We start from the raw sequence: 19,694 nt of genomic DNA, 5'->3' as shown, positions 1-19,694 counted from the left end.
AGAGGCTGAATGGACAAAGCAGTGGGGGGAGGAGGAGAGGCAGAAGGGAAGTGGACAAAGCAGTGGCCGGCAGGAGGAAACGACTGCCGGTGAGATGGGAGGGAGCCCCCCCCCCAGTGGCTGAATGTGACCTTTAAATGGCGGCAGCCTGAAAGAAGTGACTCTTGATATGTAGGAAGTTGTCCAGGGTGTCATAGCGAACCCCTATTGTTGGATGGCTGTTTGTACTCGGGGCAGGTTGTTTGGGGACCATTTATTTTGAACATATTGAGTTAACAGCTCGCTCTGTTGTTTGCATCAAAACACACTTTACCGATGGCTGGCAGCTTGCGTTGTCCATGTAGCGGCAGATTTTAATATCGTTCAAGAGATTACTCCCTCTAGCCGCTAAATAGACTACATGGTTAAGGGGAATGGCTTTATATGCATGCGAGCTCACCGTCAGAGACCTTCAGAGCTTTTTCATAGACAAATCTTCTAAAACAGTCTTTTGATGAAAAAATTATTTATTGTTAATGAAAAACAACAAGATACATCTAAACTTCTTCCGACTCGTTATTATAATCTTCATCGAACTCCAGCTTATCGCTTTAAACGTTAGAAAACTCCTTGTGTCTCTGTTACACTTCGCAGGGTCAAAGGGTAAACCTTCTCCATGCTGGTCCGAAACTAAACTAAAAACTAAGCTTCTGCACAAGAAACTCGGCTCCAAAGAAGCCCTAAAATATGCCATAAATCCCACCCACAATATAACGGGAAGTCTAAAATTTAAAGACACGTGCCATCATCAATGACACACAAAACATGCCAAATGGCCACTACAGTCCACATTCTACAACATGCTGCTGAAATTTGGATTCTGAAATATTGACAGTAATAACAGATCAGTTCACCAGTCATTGGTAGCTGTCATGGCACATGTGTTGCTGACAGCTTAGTTATCCCTCATTTGGTCTATGATATAACCTAATGTGTTTGGGTTGGGAATCTTAACATTGTGTTCTGTGCGATTGTCATGATGAGACTGTTCCAAAAATTAAGTTGGGAGAAGGATCTTGAGTGGGTATTAAAGTTCATGCATAAATGGGCACAGATGAGTGCAACCTGGTTGACTCACACCCAGACATGTGAGTATTTACAGTGTGCACACATCCTGGCCTACTTGGGGAACTCGAAAACAAAATATCTATGATGGCCATGAAAGTCTTAAAAGATCACAAGGTTGCTAGAATCGTAATGTTGTCAGAAGTAATAAACCCAAAGATTAAAAAGATCCTAAATAGTAGCTCTATGCATGACCAAATATATATATTAACATAATTAGACGATTGAATAAATCAACTCAAAATAATAAAGAAAGAGAGTGGTAAAATTAAAAGTGATCGCCATAGGCAATGATGGGAAAAGTTATAATGGAGGTGGGGAGGAATAAGGCCAAGGCACTTACTATGAATTGTTGCTGCAGATAACCCAAATGTTAAGATAGTGGGATGAATTGAGAACTTTGTAATTAAAGTGCTGGAGAAATTAAATAGTTATATGACATGACCGATCATCTGCATTCTGCTATATCTGAAGCCTGGGATGCAGGTTGTGTAATGGTGATCTCTGAAGTTTCTATATAATGGGGCAGGTGCAGCATTGAAAAGTTGAAAAATTAACATTGCTGTTAAAATAGGGGAATTTAAACAAATAGGTCAGTCACAATGCCCTCCATAATGTTTGGGACAAAGACACATTTATTTATTTGCCTCTGTACTCCACAATTTGAGATTTGTAATAGAAAAAAATTACATGGTTAAAGTGCACATTGTCAGATTTTATTAAAGGCCATTTTTATACATTTAGATTTTACCATATAGAAATTACAGCAGTGTTTATACATGGTCCCTCCATTTCAGGGCACCATAATCAGAGATGCCAAGTAGTACGGATTTTCTGTATTTTGTACGGAAATGCGACAAGAATACTGATGTGTGATTTTGCGTTGTTAAATACGGATTTTTTTTTAAATGGCCTGACTTCCTGTTTCATTAACATACCACTCGCCAATGGAAAAGTAATAACCCGGTGAAATTGACAAGATCATGTTGCTTAAATGCAAGGATATAAAAAGTCATACTGTACCTCTAAAAAATTATATCCGATTAAATCTATTGGTATTTTAAATTTCAAGATCTGGATGATTATTTTTGTAAGCTTTGATCTGCCTGTCCCGCTCCAGGTTTAAACAGAACGCTGTCAGTTTAACGTGTGGGAACTTAAATGAAGAGCTGTCAGCTGCAGCGCTATAGGTTATCAGTGGGATTGCAGTTACATTGGGATTGGTCTTGATTTTACAGAATGGTGGTGAGGAAGGGGGAGGCTTCCAAAATGACTTCTACATCATCATCTGGTGCTAAAAGCAGGAAACAGCCGTTCAAACAGCAGTATACAAAGAGATGGCAATGAATGCACTGTCAAGTAAGATGCGTAGAAGACATGTCAAAGTTATGCATTCTTGTACTCTTACATGGGTATGACTGCACATAAAAAACATTTTTTTCAGCAAAATGGCACCGTGTAAAATTACCGTTTTCCTCAGCAAAATACTGATTTTCAGGTACTAGAATAATGAAATGCTCTGACAAAACTTGGCAGCTCTGCCTAACGTTTGGGACACATGGCTTCGCAGGTGTTTGTAATTGCTCAGGTGTGTTTAATTGCCTCTTTAATACAGGTATGAGAGGGCTCTCAGCACCTAGTCATTTCTCCAGTCTTTCCGTCACCTTTGGAAACTTTTATTGCTGTTTATCAATACGAGCCCCAAAGTTGTGCCAATGAAAGTCAACAAAGCCATTATGAGAAACAAGAATACAATTAATAGAGACATCAGCCAATCCTTAGGCTTACCAAAATCAACAGTTTGGAACATTAAGAAGAAAGAGAGTCCAAGGAAGACCTCCACAGCTGATGACAGAAGAATTCTCTATAATAAAGAAAAATCCCCAAACGCATGTCCGACAGATCAGAAACACTCTTCAGGAGTTGGGTGTGGATTTGTCAGTGACCACTGAAGACTTCATGAACAGAAATACAGAGGTTACACTGCAAGATGCAAACCACTGGTTAGCTGCAAAAATAGTGTGGCCAGGTTACTGTTTGCCAAGAAGTACTTAAAAGAGCAACCACTTAGAAGGTTGAGAGGGGATCTTATAGATACATCCATTTTTAAAAAAAAGGATTGGACAGGCTAGCTGCAGGAAAAATGGTCGCCATGTTGAGAGAGTCCAGAACCAGGGGTCACAGTTTAAGAATAAGGGGTAGGCCATTTAGGACTGAGATGAGGAAAAACATTTTCACCCAGAGTATTGTGAATCTGTGGAATTCTCTGCCACAAAAGGCAGTGGCGACCAATTCACTGGATGTTTTCAAGAGAAAGTTAGATTTAGCCCTTGGGGCTAAAGGATTTAAGGGATATCGGGGGAAAAAGCAGGAACGGGTTACTGATTTTAGATGATGAGATGATCATATTGAATGGCAGTGCTGGCTCAAAGGGCCGAATGGCCTACTCCTGCATCTATTTTTCTCTGTTTCTAATTGGAAAGAATGTGTCAATTGGTAATAGATTAAATATATCATGGGAAAAACTTGTACATAGTGGGATTTTAAATGAATGGGGAGATAATCTAGATCTGGGGGCTGAATCTAAGGATTGGGATTGGCCATATTGGATTGAGAAGTAACTCTGTGCAGGGAGTTTTAAATCTATGGAATTCTTTAACGCAAAGTTTGGCTATTTCAAAGCTGAGGTAGGATACCAGATGTCAAGGCATCAGAAGATTCTGGGACTGGGTGGAAAGTTGAACTTGAGACATAAGATCAGCCATTATTGTATTAAAGATGGAGTGGCTTCAGGGAACATTAGCCTATTCATGCCATGACTCGTGTTCTTGTACAAACCTAATTTCATTGTATGACAGATTTGACAATTTGAGAACTACAATCGTCCTTTACTGCTTCCTCTTCTTTCTTGTGGTGTGCATAGCCTAAAGTTGTTGGACAACTTGTTCTATTTGATCTTCCGTTTGTGCACGTCGAGTTGATTGCATTAGTTGAAACAGGGCGGACCACATGAAGGTTGCAATCTTCCACCCCATCCTTTACTGCTGTAGATATAGTGAGTTTTTTAATCAATATATCAATACATTTATTTATTTCCTTTTGGTCATTCTGGTACCAAAGCTTTTACTATCTTTATTGGAGATTAGAAATTTAAATATGCCATTACAATTGACTGCCTGGAGTGTTATTTAATTTTCAATATTTCCACTAATTGACATTCCTATTTCCAGATTCAATCAACTATGAATTGCGTTCACATTTAAATCGGATCATCTTGCCCTGAAGCAGTTTATGTATAATGCATCTCCCCAAAGTGATATTCATTGGATATCTTGCAGTCTGGGAGGGAAGATGATCAAGATTGATTTTGATTTAAATAAGATAGATCTTATTTCATGTCACCTTTCTGTACAGAAATCATGATCTGTGACAGTCGCTGCTAGCTTCACTTTTGGTGTAGCTGTAGACTCACTATGAAGCCCAATGGGGTAGGATGAAATTCTGCAGGCATTCTTAGGCTGAAAAATCGTACCTGTTGATTTTTTGTTGCCAGATGAAACTCGTGTGTACGGGATTCCCATTGGGGGAAATAACCGAGCTTCTCAATTAGTAAAACAAAAAGATTAATTGTGTTAAGGTGTATTTAGGTGTGTTTATGCCTGAGAATTTGCAGTATTTGGCTGACATGGGCCTGTCCCTTTTAGGCGACTGCAGGATACTTTGCGGTCGCCACATGTTCGCGGGTGGTTGCCGGGTAGTCGCCTGCATGGTCGTGAGGATTTCCTGCATTCTGGGAACTAGTCGCGGCCTCATTACGTTATCGGGTGGTGCCGCGTGCTGCAGCCTCGCCAGCAGCTGTACGTACTTTCATCCTTTTTGTTATTTTTAGTCTGTCTAATAGTGTGTTTCTGGAGGTCTTTTAGTCTTTTTATGGGGGGGGGAAGGGGGAAAACCGTTTTCTCAGTCACTTCCTGGTCGAGGATGCGTCTTTTCTCTGAATCGTATCTTCCTGTCTCTCTACCGACTGGATTGGCGCGGCCTTTCCTGCCGGAGACTGGCCAGAGGTTCAGCAGCGGCACAGCACTGGAATCCATCGCGGAGCGGGCGATGCCTTACTGGAGATCGCCGTGTGGAGCTCGGAATGTTGGGACGGCTGTTTAGCACCTTGGAGCTGTGGTTTGCGGAGCTTCCAGCCGCGGCTGGCTCTGACTTTAACATCGTAGAGTCCTCGGACCTCTCGTAGGGGGTCGCCAGCGTTGAATCTCCGCCCAGCTCGGCCTGTGGACTTTGCGAACCGCAGTCTCTGGTATGAAGTGGCTGAGAGTGTTCTCCGTTCCGACGCCAGAGTTCCGATCATCCCGGCGAGAGAGCCTGAAGGCCCCGACCATGGGTGGACAAAGAGGAAGAGGACTGAACTTTATTGCCTTCCTTCACAGTGGGAAATGTTGATTCTGCTGTGGGGATGTTCATGTTAAATTCTATCGTGTTCTTTTTTTTTTATTCGGATGGCTGTATGGTAATTCAAACCTCACTGTACCAATTGGTGCATGTGATAATAAATGTCTCTTGAACTCTCGAACTCTTGACCAGAATGAAGTCGCCATGGAGAGTAGCGAGAATTCTGGTGCCGTAGGTGCAGTGGTAGTGGGTTGCCAGGAGGTCGAAGGTTGTCGTAGGTTCTTGTAGGTTGTAGCTGGTGCTGACTGGTGAATTTCATTGGCTCATTGGGGGAAAAACGTAAGCAGTAGTTTTCAGAACCAATGATAACCGACCGGTAATGTTAATGTCCGCCGAGCTTCACAGCTGTGTATCTCTGGCTTAAGTTTTTTTCTCCCCTCTCCTCCCTCTGGGTGACGTTTCAGGTTGAGACCCTTCTCCAGACATGCTGCCTGCCCCGCTGAGTTACTCCATCATTTTGTGTCTACCTTCGATTTAAACGAGCATCTGCAGTTCTTTCCGACACTAAGTTTCATTGACTGGTTTAACAAGTGCTAAGCCCAGAGGCAATAGTTCACTTGCTTGCAAAAGCTATTGAGTGTTGTCAACAACTTGCACTGAGATCTGTACTGCCTGACATCAATGTACTGGGAGCAAGCCTCTGAACAGAAGGTAGTACCCAGAACCATGATGCAACAAATGCTGGTTGACGATCATTGAGTAGAGGAAATGATTCTTTATTGGCCAAATTTGCAATTGTTTGCAAGGCAATTCTGTCTCATGCAGCATGGTATTTGCCACGATGGGTTTTGAAAGTGACATTCCTGAACTCGTTCATGTTAGAGGAGAATTGGTCCATTGCTTGAGCACATTTAGTGTGGAAGATTGCAACCTTCACGTGGTCCGCCCCGTTTCGACTAATGCAATCAACTCGACGTGCACAAACGGAAGATCAAGTAGAACAAGTTGTCCAACAACTTTAGGCTGTGCACGCCACATGAAAGAAGAAGGAGCACGTTTTAGTACAATTTGGGATTGAAGAAATTAATGACATTTTTCATGGTTTAATAGAATTATCTGGTTGGATGCACGTTTAAAAATGGTAAACCCAGGGGTGATGGAATGTGGCTTAGGATTTAAGGCTAGTTTTTAAAAAACCATAAGAAGTTAATGAATTTTATAATTGAACAATTTGAATTATTCTGAAGTTCTTGTTGAATTTTGAACTTCGGTGCAATTGTTATAATTTTCCTGTTTTGGTTTACCTTCAGGAAACATGGCACAAGTTGGAACTGCACCAGTTACACAAGATGAACCCTCTAGTGCTGAAAATCTTCTTGCAGTAAAATTCCTAATGTCAGCACTGGAGTCAATGGTAAGTTATTAATTTATTAGACAAAGACTTGAACTACTTGATAATGTAATAAGCATTGCTAAATGTGATCAGGCTGGCTGCTCAATGCAGTTAGAATACATAGAACATGAAACAGTACAGCACGGGAAAAGTGACTGGCCCATAATGTGTATGTTGAACATGATGCCAAGTTAAATTAATATGTTCTGCCTGCATGTGACCCATATCCCTCCATTCCCTGCATGTTCATGTGTTTAGCTAAAAGACACACAAATGCCACTGTCATCACTGCTTTCACCACCACTCTTGGCAGTAAGTTCCTGGCATCTGCCACCCTCTTTTGTTTAATAAAAAACACCTGCTCCACACATATCCTATAAACTTTTGCCCTATGAAATAAATAATTGCCCTCTGGTATTTGACAATTTCACAGAATAAAATTTTGTCTGTCTACTGTGTCTGTCTACCTAATATTTGTCTCTCGTAGCAGTATTGTTTCAATGTAGATTTCTCTGTCGGGGGAAATAGTATCCCTTTATTTATTAAATTTCAAAATTGTGTAATCTTAATCATACTTTATTAACCAAGCATGTTTTGCAACATAGGAGGAAGTTGATTTGCCATGCAGTCATACCAATAAAACACAAAATACATTTTAACAAACATCCACCACAGTGACTCTACCATATTCCTCACTCCTCCACATTCCTCACTGTGATAATTCAGTTGACGGGACGATCTTGGCTCCTGTAGCTGGCGGTCAGGCCCTCCTCGTCTGGGTAATCAAGCTCCCGCATCGGAGCGGGGGGGGGGGGGGTCACAGTTCTCCCGCGCCGGGCGATCGGACCCTGGGTCGGAGCTAGTCGAACCTCCTGCGACTTAGGAGCTTCCCCAAATCAGTCTCTTCCTGAGACTGCGAGCTCCTCGATGGTGAAATCCACAGGCTGCGTAGAGCATCGATCCCTGGCAAGGGTTTGCTGACTCCAATGGTAAGTCCACAGCCCCGCACTGGGGCTCAAAGTTGGTTTCGGGCAAGGCCGCCAGCTCCATGATGTTAGGCCGCAGAGTGACTGGAGATACGATCCGGAAAACATTGCTGGCAAGGCAAGAGATTGAGAAAAGCTTCCACCGACCCCCTGCCCCATCTCTCCCCCCCCCCCCACTTTAAAACAAACCAGAGAACATTAATACAAACTTTTTTAAAATCGCACTGAAAATAACAAAAAAGATGAGAAGACAGACATCATTGGCGAGGTTGCCATTGCTGATGGTGCCACCAGGTTTCAATCTCGGGTTCATTGTGACTTGGAGTTAGATTGTCTGTACTTCCCAGGCCAGTACATATTTTGTGTATTGCCCATGTCTTTCCCACTTTGGGATATTTCCATTTATTGTCCACTTTGAGAAATTTCTCAAACTGATTAACATGTTCAATTACTACTGGTTCCTGTCATTCGATTTTTAGTGATATGTACATATCCAAACTACTCCTCCATACCATCCATGCTCTCATCTTCAAAAGAGAGTATTCTGAATTGTCTGTCTTCATTCGAAGTGGACAATTTTATCTTTTTGCCAATTGTCAGAGTTCAAGTTGTACTTGCTGACACTGCACCAATTTAGTGTTTTCAAATGTTTACTATTAAATGGAAATGGTTCCCCAAATTCCTTAATACAGTGTAATTAAAAAGTAACAATCACATAAACTAAAGTCTAAATGTTAGGTCTGAAATTAAAACCAGAAAATGATAGAAGTATTCAGCAGTTTGGGCAGTCTGAGGAACTAAATTTTATAGATGGAGGCATGGGAGACGGCAGATGCTGGAATAATTTCCCTGCATAGATGCTGCCTGACCCACTGATTTCCTCCAGCAGTTTGTTTTTTGCATATGTTTTGTTGGAACTGGAAATCAATAGATCAGGCGAAGGAAAAGCTGTTGAAAAAACACGGGAAGATATGTAAAAGGGTAGAAAACAAGAGAGATTAAATGACAAAAAGAATGAGGCTCATGGCAAGAGGGAATAGTGAAAGGATTAGAAAAAACAATGTGGGTCTGTAAATGAGAATGGCAAATCATCTGAAAGTATTCAACTTGGTGACCACTAAAAAGTATAAAATACATATTAGAGAAATGACTGGTTGTTCATTATGTTAGTGTGAACATCTTTGGAGAGAGGGTAGAATGGGAATGAAATGGAAAATTTCAAGTAACCAATTCATTCTTCCAAATTGAACAAAGTTATTCCACTGCTATAGAAGTTTCCATATGAGTTTTTAAGAACCTAACCCCATTTTAACCAGGGAAGAGTTGTATATGTGTTGATCCCTCTGGCTTGAATGGGGTTCTGGACATGCCACTTTAATGCCATATCCTGTATCCGCTCTTCTACCTTTTTAGCCTCCTAAATTGTTTTGATGATACTCTATCCAAGCTCAGAATCGATACCTTAGCCCTCTGGAATATGGCATTCAATTTAATTTTTCTGTAAGAGTTTTAGACTTTCCAGTTATATTTTGTCTTAACCCACCTGAGTTTAATTATTTATTCAATTGAACTTGAACCATTATTCTTTATATCATAGAACAGTATAGCATAGGAGCAGGCCTTTGGGGCTGCAATCTGTGTCAAACACAACGACAAGACTTTTATCAGCCTGCACATAATCCATATCCCTTCATTGCTTGCATATCCATGTGCCCAGACAAAAGACTTAAATACCACGATAGAACATAGATGTCACTATTATAGAACATGTCATTTTAATCTCTTCTACTTACTGTCTCCCTCCAAATTGCAAACCAGCTTCACTTTGAAATAATTTGGTGTTCCTTCATGGCTTCCCTCATTTACCCTCACCCTCATTCATCATGGTCGATTTTGGATGGCGAATGTGTCGACTGTGCCAGTGGTGCCCACATTTGGGGGAAAAAACATATCCTTTCTCCACCTCCACTTTCCCAGGCCTTGCATTTAAAAGTTATAATTCATTTTTTGCAATAAAATGATTGAATTTTAGATTTTGCCTGATCTATTATATTTTATTAAATGTTATGCATATTGTGCATATCTTTTGATGCTGCTCAGCTGTAACTGATTAAAACTATTGATTGTCAGTTGATTTTAATTTATTTTGAGTGTGATTTCTGATGTGCAGAAAGTTTAACAACAGTTGTTTTCTTTAGTGTGTGTTTTTTGTACATTTTCAGTTTAAATCAAAAGTTGGTTTGACATTTCCTTTTCAGTGCCAGGAAATTGCAAAGTCAAAAGCTGAAGTGGCGTGTATTGCCGTGTATGAGAAAGATATATTTGTGGTGGGGACTGAACGAGGAAGATCTTTCATTGGAAACCGAAAGGATTTTCAAACTGACTTTGTGAAATACTGTAAGTTGAAATAATCAATTAAGTTGCAGAAAAAACTTTATTTGACTTTATCAATTATTTAAGAGTCTCAATTTCTTTGGCACTGTCTGGAATTAGTTTTTCTTTCCCAACTTCTATGGCTCTGGCCAGTGAATTACATTCCATCTGAACTATTGTAAGGTGTTAATGATTAGAATGTTACAAATTACATTCAAATCTGACCTCTAGTTTCAGATTTGAAAATATTACAATTTTCTCCTGGCTTTAACTCTTAATTATAAATTATGACATTAAAAAAACTTGATTCTACATGTCATTAACTCTGTCCACAATTTCCTGCAAACTATTCCTTAACTTTAAATATTACTGTTTTGATATTGTACAACTAATTAAATTGGAAAACTTGGCTTGCTACATGCCAAAGTTTGTCTTGAACCTTTTTTCCCTTTAATCCAAAAATCACATGTGCGGCAATTTTATTGATGTAGCTTTCTGTTTTGATTGTACCATGTACACTTAGCCTGCTTTAAGACTGAGCACTATTCATGCAGGTAGAATGTTTGATGTTTAACCAGCAATTGGTAGATCTGCCTCTCAGCACTAGTGACCAGGGTTCAATCCTGACCTCGGCTGCTATCTGTGGCGATTACGCGTTCTCACTGTGAACGTATGGGTTTCCTCTGGGTGTGTAGTTTACTCCCACGTCCCAAAAACATGCGGGTTTGTAGGTTTATTGGCCCCTGTAAGTTGCCCCTCTTGCCAGGAATGGTTAAGAAATGAATTGCAGAGCTAGTGTATTTAATGGTCAGCATTGGACCAGATGGGCCGAAAGGCCTGTTTCCATTTTGCATCTCTAAACTACAGTCCAACAAAGATGATGTGATGGGGGAAAGGATTGAGCTCATCTGTATTCTTGAATGTTATTAATATTTTTAGTTATAGTGCCCTCCATAACTTTTGGGACATAGACCCATTATTTATTTGCCGCTGTACTCCACAATTTGACATTTGTAATAGAAAAAATCACACGTGGTTAAAAAAAATGCACATTATCAGATTTTAATAAAGGCTATTTTTATACATTTTTGTTTCTCCATGTAGAAATTACAGGTGATTATACGTTGTTGTCGTCCCCCCCCTCCTCCTGCTTCAAGGCACCATAATGTTTGTGGGACAGCAATTTCTTGTAAATGAAAGTAGCCATGTTTAGTATTTTGTTGCATATCCTTTGCATGCAATGACTGCTCGAAGTCTGTGATTCATGGACAGCACCAGTTGCTGGGTGTCTTGTCTGGTGATGCTCTGCCAGGCCTGTATTGCAGCCATCTTTAGCATATGCTTGTTTTGGGGGCAAGCCCTCTTCAGTTTTCTCTTCAACATATAAAAGGAATGCTCAATGGGTCAGATCGGATGATTGACTTGGCCACTCAAGAATTGACCATTTTTTAGCTTTGGAAAGACTCCTTTGTTGCTTTAGCAGTATGTTTGCGATCTTTATCTTGCTGTAAAATGAACCGACGGCCAATGAGTTTTGAGGCATTTGTTTGAGCTTGAGCAGATAGGACGTGTCTATACCCTTCAGAATTCATTGTGCTACTACCATCAGTAGTTGTATCATCAATGAAGATAAATGAGCCAGTACCTTCAGCTGTCATACATGCCCAGGCCATAACACCCCCACCACCATGTTTCAAATATGAGGTGCTATGCTTTGCATAGGGTAGTTCCTTCTCTCCTCCATACGTTGTTCTTGCCATCACTCTGATACAGGTTAATCTTCTCATCTGCCCACAAGACCTTTTTCCAGAACTGTTTTTGCTCCTTTAAGTACTTCTTAGCAAACTATAACCTGACCATCCTATTTTTGCAGCTAAACAATGGTTTGCATCTTGCAGTGTAGCCTTCGTGTTTCTGTTCATTAAGTCTTCTGCGGACAGTGGTCATTGACAAATCTACATCTAACTCCTGAAGAATGTTTCTGATCTGTCGGACAGGTGTTTGGGGATTTCACTTTATTATAGAGAGAATTCTTCTGTCATCAGCTGTGGAGATCTTCCTTGGCCTGCCAGTCCCTTTGCGATTAGTAGGCTCACCAGTGCTCTCTTTCTTCTTAATGATGTTGCAAACTGTTGATTTTGGTAAACCAAAGGTTTAGCTGATGTCTCTAACAGTTTTATTCTTGTTTCCCAGTCTCATAATGGCTTCTTTGACTTTCATTGGCACAACTTTGGGCCTCGTGTTGATAAACAGCAATAAAAGTTTTCAAAGGTGATGGAAAGACTTGAGGAAAGACTAGGTGCTGAGAGCTCTCTTATACCTGCATGAAGGAGGCAATTAAACACACCTGAGCAATTATAAACACCTGTGAAGCATTGTATCCCAAACATTATGGTGCCCTGAAATGGGGGGGGGGGGGGACGAATATAATTTCTACATGGTGATAAAATGTATAAAAATACCAAAATGTATAAAAATGGCCTTTATTAAAATCTGACAATGTGCACTTTAACCACATTTGATTTTTGTCCATTACAAATCTCAAAATGTGCAGTACAGAGGCAAATAAATGACGGGTCTTTGTCCCAAACATTATGGAGGGCACTGTATGTTTACCATTTTGAAAAATGTGGAAGGGATGTTTAGGTCCCTGGATAGAAGTGAGGGAGGAGGTTTAGGATCATGTGTTACATCTCTTCCAACCATGTATCTTCTAATAGATGTATTTTGCAATTGGTACTCTCTGTGGAGATTCCTACATAGGTGAGACCAAGCGCAGATTATGCAGATGGTTTACTGTGCATGGGTGCTCACATGGGCCCCTTTTACAATAATGCACAATACTTTTCATTTAACTTTAAATACATCAGCCAGAAATGTATTTTGTTCCCATCCAATATCCCTGTGTTTCCCATCTCTGGGCTGGGCTTGTGCACTCTGGCGTTTAGAAGGTTGAGAGGGGAACTTATTGAAACATATAAGACTATTAAGGTTTTTGGCACGCTAGAGGCAGGAAGTCCATGTTGGAGGAGTCCAGAACCAGGGGCCACAGTTTAAGAATAAGGGGTAGGCCATTTAGAACGGAGACGAGGAAACGCTTTTTCGCACAGAGTTGTGAGTGTGGAATTCTCTGCCTCAGGTGGAGGCTGGTTCTCTGGATACTTTAAAGAGAGAGCTATATAAGGCTCTTAAAGATAGAGGTTAGGAGATCTGGGGACAAGGCAGGAACGGGGTACTGATTGGGGATGATCAGCCATGAATGGCAGTGCTGGCTCGAAGGGCCGAATGGCCTATTGACTTTTGTCTATCTCGTGAATAATTTCTTTCTGGATGATAAAACAAAGTTTGAACTTTATTATTTCCATTATAGTGAAAATTTTACATGCATTTTGTTGACAAATTTATAACATGAGTAATTGTTTAATGGTATAGACTTCTGGATTTATTTGCTTATTTAATGCATTGCACGTCATTAGTTTGTTTCGTGAACCTGCTGTGGTTTCCAAACAAGTCTCCTAACGGTTCTAATTTGACTTTAGGTGTGGCTGAAGAGCAAAAGGCAGCACTAAAGCGAGGAAGTAAAGCTGCACCTAGCGTAACTCCAACTGCTTTGGATAACCAGGCTGACATTGAAAAAAACAAAAAATCAGTTGAGGATTTATTCTGCTTCGTTTATGGTACTATTACAATTCAGTGTTTCTTGTGTAAACAATCAGTATTATGTGTTTATTCGCTAATATTTATGCAATTGGGTTAAATTAAAAAAAAAAAATAGAATTGTCATTAAATTTAAAGTTTTAATAACAAACAAGTATGAATCATTAGGCAAAATATGAATTCTAATGATGTTCTTTATGTATCTAGCTGCTGCATAAGAGCATGGAAATTAGGAATGCAATGTTACTGAGGAGGTAGGAGGGGAAATAGCTCAATTGAAAACAGGGAAAATCCAGTAAGTTAATTTGAGCTAAACTCATGGCTTTTTACTGCCAAGTTCAGTAGATCTCTCGTTAATTTGAAATTATGGTCCAAGTACTTGTTGCAAAGTTGGTTCAGATTGTAGGTGAGTTGTATGTTAGGTTTTCACCACTCCAATAACTTCTAATTCTAATCTCTTGTGCCGTTAACACCACCATTCGTTTCAAGAAGGCCTGGGGTTCAATTTTAATTTTCAACTTAATGAACAACAATTTTCCAGTTCATTAATCAGTTCTTAACTAGCGCTCTACTCCACCTGACTAAACTCGCCCAAACTAATTCTCTTATGATTTCTCTCACTTCATGTCAAAAATGTACTGATGGCACAGGCATTTGTCCCAGTTTTGTCTGTCTTTTTCTTGGTTATGTTGGAATACTCCTTGTTCCAAATGCACCCTGGCACTATTCTACAACATTTTTTCCCCGCTGAATTGGTGCTACCTTCTGCACCTGTGTGGAACTCGTTGATTTCTTCCACTTTATTACTATCTTCCACCTTGCCCTCAAATTCACTTGGACTATCTCCGACATCTGTCCCCTTTGTGATCTCTTTGTATTTATCACAGGGAGCTGATTGACATCTACAACAAACCCATTGACTTTCACAGCCATTTGACTACACCACCTCCCTTCCTACCTCTTGCAAGGACACCATGGTTTACTCTTAATTTTTCCATCTCTTCAGACCCTCCCACTGTCTGCTTCAAAGATGAGGCTTGCCACTCTAGGACATCAGAGATATCCTCTTCAATAAATATTTCTCCACCATCCTACCCCTGCTGCGGTGCATGGAGCCCACATCCGTGCCACAGTCGAACGCAGTTCTGCTCTCCTCGCTCTCATTCTCTTCCCACCATCCACCACATCCAACGTGTCATTCTCCAACATACTTATATTGCCTCCTTCAACATAATCTCACCACAGTCGCATCTTAACCTCTCCACCCTTTTCTGCTTTCTGTAGAGATTACTCTCTCCTCAACTCCTTAGTTCACTCATCCCCTCCCACCCCCACTTGAGGAATTTTCCCCAGCAACTACAGGCGATATAACATTTGTCACTACACCTCTTGCGCCCCATTCAGGGATCCCATCAGTTCTTCCATGGGTACACTCTTCCAACCTCATACCAACGAACACCTGTCCACCATCTTTCAAACCATCACTGATCTTATCGCTTCTATTGATTTAATCACTTTATATTCTTTACATATGGGGGGCATTTAGAGCATGCAACTTTGTAGTTCCCCAACCCTGTACTACTCATTTTTATCTCCTTCCCAAAATCTAGAAGTAGGGCTGCTTTGTGGAGCATTTGCATTTAGTCCACTGGGGCAACCCTGAACATCCAGTTGCATGCTACTCTAATGGTTTATTCAAATATAGAACTTAATTCAACTTCCAGTCTGACCTTTGTTTTGTGGCTTCCTGCATTGTTGTAATAACGCATAGTACAAGCTTGAGAGACCATTCTTCTTCTATCTAGGCACATTGCATTTTTAGACTTCAGATTTCCAGCTTCTTATAAGATGCTTTCTCTGTCTATCTGCACTGCTCATTAAAGATTCATCTGTGCTATTTGCATTGTATTTTCCTCCTCAATCAGTGCATCCTGCCTGCTATGTGCAATAGGGCACGCTTCTTTGTTGTCCTCTTAGTGCAATCTCCCCAATTACATCGCTGTCAAACATCGTTAAATGTATTCAAGTGACTTTTGTTACTTGAATTGTTTATCTTGGATCCCTTTCAATCTGGGATAAGTGTTCAGAGCACCGTGAATTACAATGTTGTTCTAATCTGACCATGTTGGTAAAATATTTTCTGTTTTACCATATAAACTTGAGTATTTATTTCTCTCAATTTTAGGTAAAGCTCTTGGAAAACTCACTCCAATTCCTGTACCTTATGAAAAGATCTTTAAGGACCCTGCTGCTATAGCAATACAAGGATTACCTGATGGTGTGTGTTTTAAACATCCATCAAAATATGACACTACTTCATTAAAAAAGATTTTGGAGCAAAAGTCAAAAATTATATTCGCAATAAAGAGGTAACCATTCTTCTGAATTTTTTAAGCAATATTCTTTTGTGAAATACTAAAATACCTAGCTATTTTTGCAATTCAACATCATTAGCTTAGCTGCCAAGTAGTTCTTGCCATGTAGGCTGTGGGCCGAGCATTGAAAATGAGTCTAGAATTTAACTTTTGTGACCCAAGTCTAGGATCTACTTGAAATTTTGGCCAGATTTAGAGAAAATATATAATTGAGAAGGAAGTCATTACTCGACAGTGCCAAAAGTTGCACATTAATTAATTAAGCTAATTAGGAAAATGAGATCGAAAAAGTAAGCGCCATCTAGTGCTCGTATTACTCCATGGGGAGCCTAATTCTATGCTGCTGTCTATTTGAACCATATATTATACTATCTAGACTTTTGAAAATGACAAATTATATTATATAAAAATAATATAATTGTGAGTGTGCATTTTGAATGAGACTGCCGCAGAGGTCCGGCTCCTGAACCAACTTAATTAATGGGTGAGGGCAGTTCCTGCGGGTTCCCCTGTCTACTGAACCCCACTGACTGTCAGTGTGCAGAGTGGGGGTCACGGCCATGGTGGGACTGGGGCAGTGCCAGGCTGGGGGATGGCTAAGGCATCTTACAGGAAAATGCCTAACCCTAACTCGCCCCCTGCCCCTTCCAGAGCTGCCCACAGGCTGGAGCTAGAGCCGCTTTGGGAAAGGCTGCGGGCTCCGTATGTGTGGCTGCTCAGCGCGTTCATCTCGGCCAGCATGCCCTTCTGGATCATCGTGGTGATGATGGTGGGGAGCAGCACTGCCCTGCACGCCGCCAGGGCCGCCTTCAGCACCCTCCATAGCGCCGGCTCTGTCAGTCCACCCGCTTGCTCGCTGCAACATCGGCTGTCCAACAGCCAGCCCGACCGACCACTCGCAGCACCCACCGGCGGCCCGACAGCCCGACCCTTCGCAGCATCCACCGGCCTACCGACAGCCTGACCGATCCTTCATAGCACTCATGGCCTACTGACAGCCCGACCGATCTTTCACAGCATCCACTGGCCTACCAACGGACTGATTGACGGGCCGACCGACATCCTAACCCAAGCTTATGTTATTTATCTTTTTTATTTAACAGTTCACATCATAACTTTACAAAGATAAATCAATTTGTAAAACAAAATTATCAGCAACGTTAGCATTACCTTTATTCCTTCGAAACCGTACTATTGTTTTGATGTAATTAGGAGGCAGCCATGATCCCCGAGTGCTCGTTGCCTAGCTACCAAGCTCGTGATTGGTCAATTGCCGACCGACACAATGTCAAACGTGCATTGATTTGACAATTACTACTCGGAAAATTTGTGTTTTTCCTCATATTTAAAAGTATGTGCAGGTTTTGTTGACGAGTTCAGGTATGATTTCTATAATGTTTTTACACTACATTAAAAAATTCAGGTAGTTGCGTGATTTGGGTCACAAACTTAAATGAAAAGCACCTCGGCCCACAGCCTAATGCTGAATGGGTATTTTGTCTTCCTTCCATGTGAAGCTATTATATCATGAAGGTTGACTTCTACACTGTTTATTTCAAATTTCCAATAGTTATTTAAGATCAGAAGGCTTCTTCACCTACAACGTATTAATGGTTTTGGTTATTTAATGCTTCTGTTTAATTTGTGCATTATTTTTGTTCTTGTCAGGCTCTAGATATGACTTGGGTAATATAGTAGTAGTTTCTGCAGTCTACTAAATTGGACACTTGGGGGTTGTGAATAAAGTGGAGTAAATGTGTGTAAGGAAATGCTTCACAGGTATTTTATAAAACAATATTTTGTGATTGTTAGTGCTTTTGTGATTAGAATAATTTCCAATATTTTCTTTATCGATGTAGGCCCTTGTGGTGTAATGAAGCTGTAATTGCAAAATTGAATGTATTTATTAGATTACTTCTGGAATTGCTTTTAATCTTGCAATTCCAAAAAATAGTGGTGTTGTTAGTAGACAATGTGAATATTTCCTCATTTTCTGCATTTGAAGTGAGAACTATTGAAAGCTATCCTTAAGCCCCTGGCCCACTAATGAAACCTGAACGGAAACATATGGAGACCTTGCGGACCACCCAAGGTTTCCGTGAGGTTCCCGGAGGTTTTGGTCACTCTCCCTAATGGTGGAAAGTGGTTTCCGTGTAGTCGAGGCTTCTTCTATGTTCCTGCGATTATTTTTTTTTTTTTAAACAAAAGAATTAAAAAAAAAAACGGACTCGACTAAAAATAGGTTGCCAGTTGGTCGAAGCCAGTAGAGTTGGGTTGCTATTTACTTACAGGCAGTCGAAGGCAATCTTCGCTGACCTGCCATTTTGGTTGGCTCATTGGAGTTTTCAGCAAAGATCCTGTAGGATCTTTGGTTTTCAGGACCTAGAAGATCCGCCGTACGGTAAAATGCCCACTAACTTTATTAAACTTCTTAAAACTCCCTCTGTCCTCCCCTCTGTCCTCCCCTCTGTCCTCCCCTCTGTCCTCCCCTCTGTCCTCCCCTCTGTCCTCCCCTCTGTCCTCCCCTCTGTCCTCCCCTCTGTCCTCCCCTCTGCCCTCCCCTCTGCCCTCCCCTCTGCCCTCCCCTCTGCCCTCCCCTCTGGGCCCCCCCTGCCCCCCCCCCCCCCCCCCCCCCCCTCCTGTCCCCCCCCCCCCCCCTCTGCCCCCTGCGCTCTCTAAAGGACTTACCGGGCTCTGTGGCAGCCATTTACCTTCCTCTTCATTGCGCAGACAGCGCTCCTCCACTGTCCATGACCCCCACCTTCGCGATGTGTGTGTGTGTGCGGTCGGTAATAAAGATCGTATAGGATCTTTGGTCAGTAGATGCAGCTCGCGCTTCGGTCGAGGCTTTCCAGGCAAGTGACCAAAACCTCTGGCAACTCATGGAAACCTTGGGTGGGGAGCAAGGTCACCAGAGGTTTCCGTTCAGGTTTCCTAAGTGGGACAGCGGCATTACTATATCAGAAGCCAATGGCTTAATGATTTAATTTTCAAATCATTTTATTTTGTAGGAATAATTCCATGTTTCCAAAATAATTATTTTCAAGATTCATTTAATCTGTGTAATTTGATGTATGTTCTACTACGGACAGCCTGACAGTTGAAATTGAGGTGTTCTACGAAGCACACTCATTAGCCTTAATATCTTCATATTCACTCAAATTTGAGAGTAGGAGGTTGTATTCTGTGAAATTTCTACCTGGTTATCATTACTGTGCAACCACTTTCTTTTTAGGCCATTTTTGGATACTGTCAATCAACAAGGTAAGTACCACATAGTATATAATTCCACCGGAATTATTTTAGAATAATATTTGGTGCCATCCTAATGCGTGTATAGTTTAATTAAATTTATTATTTCCACATTTACTAAGGTGCAGTGAAAAGTATTTGTGTTGCATGCTATTC

The 19,694-nt window shown here is 41.0% G+C and overlaps 1 protein-coding gene across 1 annotated transcript in view; it reads left to right on the top strand.

Annotated features, from left to right (window-relative positions):
* The window catches only part of LOC129710462 (general transcription factor II-I-like), a 121,994-nt gene that overhangs the window by 15,359 nt on the left and 86,941 nt on the right, over positions 1–19,694 (top strand). The window contains exons 3-7 of the mRNA XM_055657418.1: positions 6,813–6,916; positions 10,140–10,278; positions 13,794–13,931; positions 16,097–16,280; positions 19,522–19,550. Of these exons, the coding sequence (XP_055513393.1) occupies positions 6,813–6,916; positions 10,140–10,278; positions 13,794–13,931; positions 16,097–16,280; positions 19,522–19,550 (594 nt within the window). The remainder of the gene's footprint in view (positions 1–6,812; positions 6,917–10,139; positions 10,279–13,793; positions 13,932–16,096; positions 16,281–19,521; positions 19,551–19,694) is intronic.

This window comes from Leucoraja erinacea, chromosome 28 (assembly GCF_028641065.1).
Source record: "Leucoraja erinacea ecotype New England chromosome 28, Leri_hhj_1, whole genome shotgun sequence".
Classification (NCBI taxonomy): domain Eukaryota; kingdom Metazoa; phylum Chordata; class Chondrichthyes; order Rajiformes; family Rajidae; genus Leucoraja; species Leucoraja erinaceus.
Note: the sequence above shows the minus strand (reverse complement) of the source record. Positions and strands in the feature narration are given on the sequence as shown.